The sequence below is a fragment of the Dermacentor variabilis genome, chromosome 11 (genome assembly GCF_050947875.1).
Source record: "Dermacentor variabilis isolate Ectoservices chromosome 11, ASM5094787v1, whole genome shotgun sequence".
NCBI lineage: Eukaryota > Metazoa > Arthropoda > Arachnida > Ixodida > Ixodidae > Dermacentor > Dermacentor variabilis.
Window position 1 is genome coordinate 29,961,511 of NC_134578.1, and position 12,251 is coordinate 29,973,761.

The 12,251-nt window shown below is 45.8% G+C and overlaps 1 protein-coding gene across 4 annotated transcripts in view; it reads right to left on the reverse strand.

The window, feature by feature from the left end:
- Positions 1-769: 769 nt before the first annotated feature.
- LOC142563941 (uncharacterized) overlaps positions 770-12,251 on the reverse strand; it is a 29,531-nt gene continuing 18,049 nt past the window's right edge. For all 4 annotated transcript variants that reach the window (XM_075674686.1, XM_075674685.1, XM_075674688.1 and 1 more), the window contains 4 exons: positions 10,677-10,787; positions 9,973-10,116; positions 2,975-3,296; positions 770-1,531 (listed from right to left, as the gene is read on the reverse strand). In XM_075674686.1, the coding sequence (XP_075530801.1) occupies positions 1,066-1,531; positions 2,975-3,296; positions 9,973-10,116; positions 10,677-10,787 (1,043 nt within the window). In that variant the 3' untranslated portion in view covers positions 770-1,065. The remainder of the gene's footprint in view (positions 1,532-2,974; positions 3,297-9,972; positions 10,117-10,676; positions 10,788-12,251) is intronic.

The window sequence follows — 12,251 nt, forward strand, 5'->3', positions numbered from 1 at the left end:
GGTACTCAGATAAGAAATTTTCAACCTATAAGAAAGATAATCAACATTATTGAAAGCTGGTCCGGCTGTTTTCCTTCGGGTTGAGACGGGGAAAAAGGGGATTGTCCCTGCGCCATGCCATGGACCCTCCGTCGATGATTGTGACTGTCATGGTGCTTCAGATGACGGCTCGGAGTCCTTGGGCGCGGGCGGCATGTTCGGCTTTCCGGACAGCCTAAAGCTGTTCGGCCAGCTCGTCGCTGGTGAGTGCCGCCTCCCTGCTGCGGCGAACCTATGAACTGTTTTATTTGCGCTCGCGTATTTTACGTGAGCGTGCTGAGCGAATTAAACTACGTATTTAGAACGACCTTTTTCTCGTTTCGTTTGCTTCCGTTACCACACGGTTGCAGCATTTAACGCTCAAACTCAGAAATTACGAATTTGGCTTGGTGGTATCGTGTAGTAGTTTGCTGGCTGACCACGTCGCAAATCGAAAGAAAAAATTTGAAAGATAATAAAAATTAGTATATTTTGAGTGTACTTTCGAACATATGAACATGTGTTTTCGCAAGCAAATATTTGTACAAGATAAACATGATATACTTGTGCAAATGTGACATATTCATGGTTTGAAGTCTATGGATCATTCTTAGAAAGCTTTTTAGTAGCATTTTCAAGAGCCCCTAGTTTGGAAGTGGCAGACCCTTTTGCTGGGTAGGTGTCTCACGCCCAAGTTGCACTAAACGTGACTACAGAGGAAGAATTCATAAAGAAGGTGCTTGAAATAGGATTGCTTAACATGTCGGAATACATATGGACCTTTATTTTCGCGGACCCATGAGCCTTCAAGATGCGGAATTCCCTCATTCATACACGAAAGCATATCGGAAATATTTATGGATATTTGCATGTTCAACACAAACCTGCTCGGGGGGTTCATGGGGTTAAACCTATTGCTCCAAAATAGGACAGGTGTTGACGCTTCGAACACACTAGGCTGAGGGAATTCGTTTACTTGCGCCTTTTCAGTACAAAGAAATCTAGGCCTTCGTGAAACCGCCACCGCACCACAGCAGGAAGTCACGCTTACGGCGTCTTCGTGTGCATCAAATGGGAAGTGTGGTTAAACACGGCGCACTGTTCGCGGTGGACGCAGACAAGCGGATTGGCATTCTCGATCACAAATCCCGGCTTGCATGCGCAGCCGGCGCCAGCACAACCGGCCGGGCACGCCAGAGGCTGTTTGTCCCAACAAGTCTCCGGACAACGAGACCTGCATGGGGTGTACACTTGGTTCTCTCCGTGGCACATGTTTCGGAATCCTGGGCACTCTTCCGGCCGAACGCACACGAGCGGTTCGTGCTGCAAGATGACGTAGCCAGGCTTACAGACGCATCCTTCGCCGGCGCAGAACTTGGCACACTGCGTTGGGAACGGGTTCGCGCAGGTCGCGGGACATGGAGAGACGCAGAGAGCGAAGTACTGGTTGAGCCCGGAACATCCCGGCAGGCATTTCTTGATGCTGACGCAAGGGCCGCCGTTGGGATGCACCCTGCAAGCATTAAAACAAAAACAAAAAACAAGAAAAAAAGTGTCAACCGTGCACTGGAGCCACAGCCACTCGCAAGGCGTGCCCTTTTTTCGGATTTTGTAGATAACAAGAGCTGCATACGTCGGCTACAATGCCTGAAGTATTTTAAGTTGTGCGCTTAGTTTTATACCTAAAATTTCAGATTTAAGCTTGAGAAACTGAAGGCATAGTCCCTTATTGCGCTTTTTATACGATGGAGAGAAGTTTCAATAGTACATTGTTCAGTAAAACAATTACAGAATAATCTTTACCGTACTTCTGAAGTTCAAACTAAAACAACATTGCATTGTTTTTTGACAAGTGTACTTTCCATGGCCAGAAATAACGGTGAGCAAGTTGTTCTAATCCTAGCTTGACGTGTAACTGTACTTGACCATTATGGGGTAAAGCAGTGCTAGCAGCCAAACAGGCAGGCTTAAACGTTGTGGTGATTTTTCGTTTGATCGGCAGGTAGCATCGAGGTTAATAAACTTCATGGGATCATTCCAAACTCAGTTTTCGAGCAAGGTTTCATCTCATGCATGTTATAACATGAGAGCTGGCCCTGCAGTTACTTGCGTTTCGCTCACGTATGTGCCACTCTGGCTGACGCCGAATTTAGGCCTAGATATACGCGTTGAGAACATCGAAGTTCTCGCGCTATACTTATTGTATACCTACAAGTTACACATAAAATGTAAAAATGTGCGCCCTAATTAGCGTTAAAACGTTTATGGCCATTTTAGGACTTGCCTGGCGTCTCTTATATCACGCACTGATAGCGATTGCGGCGCAAATATACTCCGTTGTTTCTGGTGTCCCACGCAGCAGCGGCCGAATTCACCCTCTGTGTAATTCGGCGCGTCGATTGCATGGCCCACAGCAGCGCCGCGATCGGCTGTCGCTGAGTCAGGCGCGCGTGCAAACAACGCGCGCGTGGAACGAACGCTACCCCGTAAACGATCCGAGCGGTCTCTCACTACCTCTGTATTGCGGCAGCCGTCCCCATACCAGGCCAGCGAAGTTTCCAATTACAGCACATCACCTCTCTGCCGTCATGAAGTAATTTTGCTTTTTCTTGGCACTCATTGACTAATAGACCAACAATGTTCTGTCTTATTGCTTCCATGGCCCTGCCCAGCTCCATTTCTACAACAAGGATGTCAGCTACCCCCTCTCTCTCGAATCCTCACCGCAGTTTTCATGTTTTCTAACGTTACCCGTAATATTTTTTTCGTTCCACCACTACTTTTTAAGCTGCGTAAATACTGAGGGTATTGTCAGACAAAATAATACAGGTAGGTGCGTTGATAAGGGCGCAGAAATACGCAAAAGCCTAAGTCTTATGGCGGACTTGGTCGATTAGCGTATACGGCGGCATTATCGCTGCGAAAAAGCTCAAAGAGTGCATATAAACGAGCGTACCTAATGTAGCCCGGTCTGCAGGCGCACTCCTGGTAGCACGTGTCCGGGCAGTTTGTGTTTATGGGCTGGTTGCACACGAGAGGGCACTGCGATTCGCACAAGTTGTAGTCCATGTTGAGGTGGTGCTTGTCGATGCAGTGGTAACACTGGTCGTAGCTTATGCAGTCGCCCCATGAATTGCGTACGTATCCTGGCGCGCAGACACACTCTGGGCGCATGCGCAGTACTGTCCTCCAAGTGGCCTCCGGATGACAGAAGCGGTCTCTGTCGTGTCCACGGTTGGGCACTTCGTGATGACCGCAGTGCACCATCTTCAAGTGATCTGTTTGAGAAAAACGCAAAAAAATGCAGTGAAGTTGCAATGAAGTTGCAATGAAGTTGCAATGAAGTTGAAATGCAGTGAAGTTGCAAATGCAGTGAAGTTGCAAAAATGCAATGAAGTTATGCAGGTGCAAAGTACACCTCCGAATAAATGTGAACGCAAGCTTTGGTGAGTCATAAGGCCTATTTGATGCTATACGAAGACTGCTTTGGTTTCGTTTGATCAGTTTGATGCAGGAATCGGTGAGACACGCCCATTCTGGAAGATTGCCGAAGGACAGGCACACAGCCAGTGCCACATAATCAGTGGGTAAACAAAAAAATAAAGTGATTAAATGAAGCATTAAATGATATTTTATCATTTCATTAGGAGATGGGTATTGTTTGGAGATGGGGGGGGGGGGGTCTGCTGGTTCACGTCATTGCTTACGCAGGCCAAAGGTGGGCATACTTCTCTAACATATAAGGGTAATACAAGCCAATTCGCGGGTGCTTTCTTATAACCTTTGCGTTTACATTAAGAACTATAACCGGCGACATAGTGGCTGACCAAGCAACCAGGCAGTGACTCCGAACCCGGTAAAGTACGCAAATGCAGCGATGCTTTAGTAACTAGGATTTAAAGCCGTGGGAAGTAATCTAAGGGTAATGATAGACACTATTATATGGTAAGGAATTAGCTCTAACAACGTAAAGTTATTTCAGTTGCATAATAATCTTAGTAAAGGGTTCTTCGTTTTCCTGCAATATATCCCCGTCTGCAGGCGACCACGAAATCGTAACTTGAACTTGCTGCCTGGTTCTTCCCCAACAACCGCTCACCAAAGTATCTGAGTGGCATCACCGGTTTGCGCTGATAAAGCTATAGGCCCCATCCTATGCCGTTGCTCCTCGTTCGCTTCTCAGCTAGATTTTCCATCTCAAAGGCTCAGCCGCCCCTAAGCGACATATAATTATTCAAAAATCGAATTATGGGGCGTAGTGTTCCGTAACTGTACAGTCTGTTATAAAGCACGCCTTAGTTGAGTGTTCTGTTTTACTTTTGACCACCTCCGAATCATTAACGTCCATGGCAAGCTTTATTCACGGGCCTGTTTTCATACCACGCCCATCGAAAGGCGGCGGCATCGCAGCGGGGATCGAACTCGTGACACCATGCTCAGCAGCGCTAGACCCGAAGAACTTGTTAGCCTTGTTGGTACCTGCTGTGAGACGTAATTGCTGCTGAAAGAATGCGCACGAAAACTTGGACGCCCCGTGTCTTCATGGATGTTTTTTTTTATCTTGTTGTTTTCATGTTTGCTTTTTTGGTGACCTTCGTTTTAACGTCAGTTATGCGTTTCAATGTCAGACCAGGTTGTGAAGAAAATGTTGGGGTCTTGGCAAGGCAACCTTAAGTCCACGACTGACAGTGAGTGTGCCAGTGCACGCTTGTCTGGCCGTGTACGACCCTGTGTTCTCGTTCTCATCTTTCTTTCCCCCGTCCCCGTCCCTGAACATAGGGTAAAAGGATGTCTACTAACCGGGAAAACCGGGAAAACCGAGAAAACCGGGAATTCTCAGGGAAATTGAATAGTCTGGAAATACTAAAAAAAAAACTCAGGGAATTTGTGCTTCTATCAGCGAAAATTAGCTGTAACTTCATTGAAAGGGAACGAAATCTGTGTTAATGCTGGCTCCAGTAACAGAGTAATCGCAGCGAATCGTCATTCACGCCGTGTCATCAGCACGAGGTATTGCCAGAGTAGTTAACGACCGATTTTCCAGACGCCCGATTTTTCGGCCATGCCCGATAATTCGCACGGCTTTGCGGCACGACCACGTACTGCATATAGTCAATGTATATGGCCGGGCTGCAGGTCTGAAATGGCATTAATCAAAGCCACCACCGCCGCTATTTGGATTATCTCGCCGCCCCGAACCGGCACTCTCGCACGCAGATCCGCTGGCAGCCGCCACCACCGCGGCAACGTTAGTCCTAGCTGCTTGTACGTTCGCTATTAAGCTTCTTGCCGTGCGGTGCTGTGTTTTTCATTGAAAGAATTCGCCGCTGTCAGCAATGGCACCGACTCCGCCTTTGTAATCCTCGTGATTGGCTTCGAAGGTCACAGAGCACAACGCGTTGCGTAATGCCAGTCTCCGAAAGTTAGCTTAGCCTCCGTACAGCAGTGTTAGGCAGTGAAGCATAACAAGCGTGGGAAGGGGCAATTGTCACGGGACAGAGTATGTATTCCTTAATTATACACGCCTGCACGCCCATCCCCTGTCAAAGTACGAGCGCCGATATGCCTAATAGGTGTATTGGCAGGCCTTAAGAGCTTTTTCCGATGTGTCTGTGGCAATTTTAACCTTTAAGGACAGTTAAAGACATGCATTCATTTTTGCGGGGTGCCCGATTTTTCGGATGTTTTTGCGGCCCCCAGGGGATACGAAAAATCGGACCTTGACTGTACAACTGACCTAGAGGATGCTTCAAATCATCCATAGGGTGAACGCGGGGCAGAAGGAAGATGAGAACAGAAAGGATCGACGCACTGCGGAATTACAGGGAAAGGAAGCGTGCCACCGCCTCTTTGAAGGAGCTTGAGCTCAAGAAACAGTGTTGGCTGACGCTGAGATGCCCGTGTTCCTCATCCAAACCAAAATAAACTCTTTAAAGCAGTGAAACCCAACACTGAGACGTTGTGTACGGGCTGAGAGTATGTCACGACAGTTGAGGTTGGCTTCCCAGCTGCTGAAAGAGAATCTTAGTTGTGACAAAGTTCAGGCCTCATACCGATGGGCTTGCTATCAGTTAATAGAAATAGCTCATATTGAAAAATATTTACTTTTTTATGCATCTCCTTTTCATTCGTATTTGAAGATGTTGGACTCAATTTGGGATGGGTTTTACCATTTTTTTTCGCTGTGCATTTTACTAACGCCTTCCTTTTGTTTTCTTTTTAAATGAAATAGATATTACTCCTTATTATTCAAACTAGACTAAGTCATTTTTTTTTGTTTCAACATGCTTACTAGAGAGTTACAGCATCGGGCAACATGGTGTCAACCTGTCTTGACATAAAACAAAGTTCTGGCTCCTTCAGGGAAATTTGCAAAGTTGCTCAGGCAAAACTTGGAAAACTCGGGGAATTAGGAAATGTAAACTTGGTAGACACCCAGGGCGGCCAAGCGGACCTGGAATTTGTAATGCTCCCTGCTTTCTTTCTTCAGTTCTCTGTGTTTTCTTATCCTTGAATAAATGTAAAGTACGAGAAGGTTGGCCATTGTTAGGGCTGGCAATGCCGCAATCACATGTGAAAATAACAAGAAAGGCAGAACATTTAGTGAAAATGTTAGTGAAATTTAGCAATTTCAAATGTATCTAACACATCATTAAAGCAGAAGCAAAGCATGTCCAGATGTCACGGAGCAAAGTACAAAAGAAAAGATTTAGGACTGTTAAAATAAAAGCATGCACAAGTCGGTGCAATCATATAGAAGAATGAGTGACGCACTAGTTACTGTTCACAAGGAATGTTTCTATACACTGTAACTACGTCATCGCCTTTGTTAAGTAGAGCCGGCATCAAAAGCTTATTGCGGTAGTCTCGATGCATAGCCTGGTACTCGGACTCACAATCTAGTATACTAGGTGCTTCTTTTACCTACACCAAATTTAAAAACAAAGTCCTCTGGAAGATATCACAATTCAAACCCTTCAGATAAATTACGCGATGAGGTGGCCATTACTTCTACGAGAAATCAAACTTCTTATTTGAGTAATTATCAGAATCGCGCCGTCTGACTTAATTACGCACAACTGTAAAAATTATCTTTATTATTTGACGTATCCGGCACATATTTCCATTGAGAAATTGTAGGCGGTAGGTTGGCAAGGCTTATGAACTTGGAAAGAATTCTGCAGACTACATCACTTTCGTTATATTATTTTCAAAGTGCCTGACAATATGCATTGCCGTTCCTGTTACTTTCGCGCCTAAATGATTAAGATAGCGTTTTGTTAATATATGAAGTGAAATAAACAGTTTATATGGTCCACAAGTTTGACGGAGGGAATCTCGGAATCAGTGTCATCTTCCCAATATGTTTCAAGTCACTATGCCTTGCATACCCACTAGCTACACGTTGTTGAATGAAAAATGTGTCGTAATGTGGTCATCTGAAAAGGTAAGTAGCGTAATTATGGTATTTATTTAATTGAGCATTTTGATTTCTCCTAAAGCTGTGGCCGCCTCGTCAAGTAATTTATCTCAGTAGTTGGAATTGTGCTATCAACCGGGTAACAAAAAAAATTACCGACGATTACGTTACTTCCTAATGCGAAATTTGAGCGCAGCAAATAAGCTGTTTCACCTTTTCGATAGATTGAGGCAAAGAAATCGAGCAACACATGTATGCGCTATCACAGAATTTTTTTTTTATATTTCCCGTACTCCTGGATCATCTCGACGGCGGCGACGGTAAGCTTCTGCTTCGGCGGCACGCACCTCTGGATTCTGACGGCGACGGCGCTGGGCCTCTGCTCTGGCAGCTCGTTTAGCAGCAGCAGCAGCAGCAGCAGACGGAGGACTTCCATCGGTCGTCTCGCTCATGGCTCAGAAAGAACTGGCAGATAATTTCGCAGTGGCGAACGGCAGCGGCAATTTCGGCTCGGGCGGTGCACATATACAGATCCGCCGCCACCGATCTGGCTCTCTGATTGCCACCGCACAGGGCGAACGGCAGCGGCAATTTCGGCTCGGGCGGTGCACATATACAGATCCGCCGCCACCGATCTGGCTCTCTGATTGCCACCGCACAGGGGTTGCATTGGAGGAGGAGCGAAGAAAGGAATTAAGTTCGAGCCGGCGCTTTGACAACCGGAGACTCGCAGGAAGAGGGGGGAGGGGGGCGGCGTGTACACCCAGCGGCAAACGATGGGGGCAGAAGCGCGCGCAGCAAGCGGACAACACGATAAAGGGAGGAGGGAAGAGATAGCAGCGACTGACTGATGCCGCTGACGCCGATAGTGAGTCAACCCCAGCTGCGGAGTTGGTTTCAGGGACAACGCCGCCGATGCCGACACAAACAATATGATACCCTCGCTTCCGCAGCGCTAAGAACCAGGTCTAGCCGTGGGAAGGTGGTCACGTATTCGTCGACGTGCCGGGGCCTACGTGAAATAACTGGCGCGTCGGCAACTGAAGAGCACCCTATCCGCCACACAAGAACAGGGGGGGGGGGGGGACCCTTTCCTCCTCTTTCTGCATGGTGGCGACGGTGTTCTATGCAGTCACGTTATCTTGACTCTCTAGCGGCGTCAGCGGCATCCAGCGGTATCAGTCGGTCGCTGCTAGCGCTGGGGGGATGAAAGGGGGGCGGAGCTGGTTACGAGGCCGACGACAACGCCGACGACGACGCGAAACCCAGGAACGGACGCCAAAGAGCTGCGCTCTAAAAAATGATGCAGCTGTAACAGAAATACAGCCTGTAGAAAAAGTGCATAGGGTTTCACTGTTTTTCTCGTTATGGTTAGCAAGCGATCGTGTATTTCACGTCTTTACAAATGTCGTGGCCCGCAAGCTTTTGACGCCGATTGTACGTTATTTGGGGGGTTGTTAGTTGAATGGCTAGATCATTACCTTATCAGTCTCGACTACTATACCGTGTTCCGTGCTTTGACATTACCGATAGCTTTTATCATCTGCATGGTGTTTACATCCAGTATTTTCTGCACAAGTAAGTAACCACGCACGTTGACCCATACTAATCTCTGAACCGATCCCAACCACGCCTATCGCTCTTTGTTGTTTTTTTGTAGTATTGTAGCCTAATCCAATCGGGCCTGCGCGGGCAATGCATGTCCAAAGATGGATATTTATTGTACTTTAGAGACCCTAAACGAAGCCAAAGTTGTATTATTATGCTGTTCAGTAGGTATTATCACGACGTGAACATTACAAACGCCCTTATGGGTGATTTAAATTCCATTTCATTTCACTTAATTACCTCAAAGATGCCCACAAAGCTGTTCCATATTTTTTACACGTTGCCAATGCACCAAAGGGCTCTTGAAAGTCTTGTTATTCACGTTCTCGGACTTGTTGTGAAACATCACACAAGCAACGGGGGCTCACAAGCCAGAACAGAATCCCAATGCAGTCAGTGTAAAATGTGAAAACAGAAAAAAAGAAAAAGAATAACGCAATGGAGGAAAAAATTGAGTGACCACCACAATAAACTATATCCCCCATTATATGTAGGTGAAGTATGTAATAAGCATTAAAAACACATTCTCCTTGTCGTAGGCTCTGTGTAGCCTCAATTGTTGCAAACATCACAGCATTCATCCAAAGCACGTCTCAATAAATGTGACGAGAACGATCTATTTCAAATTATTAACAAGTTGCTACTTTTCTGCAACATGATTGCCTAAACGGCCTAAAAAGGAGGATGTGGCTGCTTCAACTAACGGCATGCAAGATAAGCATCAAGCCCGAATTCGTGAATCTGCCACAGCCTGCAAACACCACCGGCCATTGATCAGTAGATTGGACTTTCTGGAAACGATGAACGCCTAAACTAACCTGCATGTAACGGTAAAAATTTGGCGCAGACACTTTCGCACCTACTGAAGCCGTGATCGCAAATACAATAGAAATACTGCCGCAGAAGGCCTACATGGGCCTACATACCTGGAACCTCATCCATGATGCTTGTGGATAGCATGGTTGCAGGCAACTTCAAATTTACCGGAACAGACCGCCGTTTTCTCTCACTGCGGCGCCCTAGTCTTCTTTCCAAGGAGTCCCTATTTCGAACTAAACGTAGTGTCAGGCCTATGAAAGAACAGAATACGTATTAAAGAAGCAATATTCACCGGCACGCCGCAAACCACAATGAATGACGTTCACACGCTTGGATCCTGTTGCGCCCCGCGCCAGAGATGGCCGGTTTGCGGCAGGTAAGATCATATCACATCGCCTTAATGCAACAAATATTTTGGGTGCTAAAAATTTTGTTTCACCCCATTTTCTTGAATCTCTGGAATCACGGAAAGTTTTCTGCTGCGGGACGCATCACGAATTTTAGTTTCTTAAGTAAGTTACGTTAAATTTTACATAATTTGGACTGTATGCGCGGACTATCTATATGAACGTTATATTTGACAACATTAGCTGCTTCTTGTCGAGGTTACTGGGAAGCACCTCTATGCAGCCACTTGCAATATATGCTGGTTGCATAGCATGAAAAACAATTCAAGGCTTTTAAGAAGCGTCAGGCTAATCCCTTACTTTGAATAGCATTGCCGATTGTTTGTGCCTAATTTTCTGGCTTAACTTCTTACGTTAGGGGAATTAGTCTTCCTTCACTCTGCCGACTAGCGTATGCGACTCACGTCTTCCGAAGCGTCCAATGCGTCTGCCGGTTCTGGTTCCTTGTAACAGGCTCAATCCGGTTCCCGCCATGTCGGCTGCGCCGCGAGAACCCCCAAGAAGACCACGTACGGCTGCGATGATAGGTTATTGCGGGTGTGAGAAAAAGATAAAAACAAAGCACACAAGGGCGTCTAGTTTATCTGAAAATATTAGTGCTGCCAATTATGAGTAATATCCTGTCACGAAAATAAACTAGTGCCAATTTCGGGCCATTGGTATATATATTTACCCGGTGTTGCGATTGCATCTATGCCGGCCCAAGGAAAAAAAATAACAGAAGCACGACAACTCGCTGCGTAGCAGGCATTACCATTTAATACAGCCGCCTGCACACTGCACATCTGTGGGCAACAGAGTTGCGAAGTTGGGCCTGACATTGCATTCCAACTCTACTCCGGAGCTTGTAAATACCGGTTAGTTTCACTGCTTTTAACTCACAATGGTGAAAGTTGGACAATTCCCACTCTTCAAGTGGTTCAGCTGGTCCAATCACATCCTCCAAGTACAGTGAATGAAACGCGATATCTGTATTTTTTTCTGCTTGCGCTCGCCTGCCTCATTGCAGAAGCATATTTTTGAATAGTTAGCAACGTTAAAAACAAGAAAACACTGCTACTTTTTTTCGCGTGCGCAGTACTAGACTTCACTTTGAAAAGCGAAATGCATAATGAGGTTTTGCTCTAAGATATATTTTGTTCCATAATTAGAGACATATTCTAATTGGTGTCATGTTTTTCATGAAAGCCTTCCTGGCCGCCTGTTCTCACGCTTTCTCGATACTAAATTGTATGCGAAAAAAAAAACACATGCATCACCATCAACTATTTCCTAACGTTGTTTTTATCTCCGTACATGTATCATGAACCCCGCAAGATCTTGCTAAGTCAAATCATTCTTGGCCACTAAAAGTTCCTGTCAATAAATTTGCGTCTGCCTCGAAATGAAAACAAGTGTTCGAAGTCTTCGGAAGTGTAGCGTCTGTAGAATACTGCTTTATTTCTATTACCGCAGCAGATGCTGTTTTTCCTGTAGATAAACAGTGGAAGATGCCGGAGTACAGGGTTATTAACAAATACAGGAGGACCTTAGGATGGTAATAACTCGAATTAGCCTAGACTTGAGGAGGGAACGGAAGAAACTGGTGCACAAGAAGCCGATCAAGGAGTTACCGGTAAGAAGGAAAATAGAGGAATTCCGGATCCAGCTACAGAACAGGTATTCGGCCTTAACTCAGGAAGAGGACCTTACTGTTGAAGATATGAACGACAATCTTATGGGCATCATTAAGGAATGTGCAATAGAAGTCGAGGGTAACTCCGTTAGACAGGATGCCAGTAAGCTATTGCAGGAGACTAATGATCTGATGAAGAAACGCCAATGTATGAAAGCTTCTAACCCTACAGCTAGAATAGAACTGGCACAACTTTCCAAGTTAATCAACAAGCGTAAGACAGCTGACATAAAGAAGTGTAATATGGATAAAATTGAACATGCTCTCAGGAATGGAGGAAGCCAAAAACAGTGAAGAAGAAACT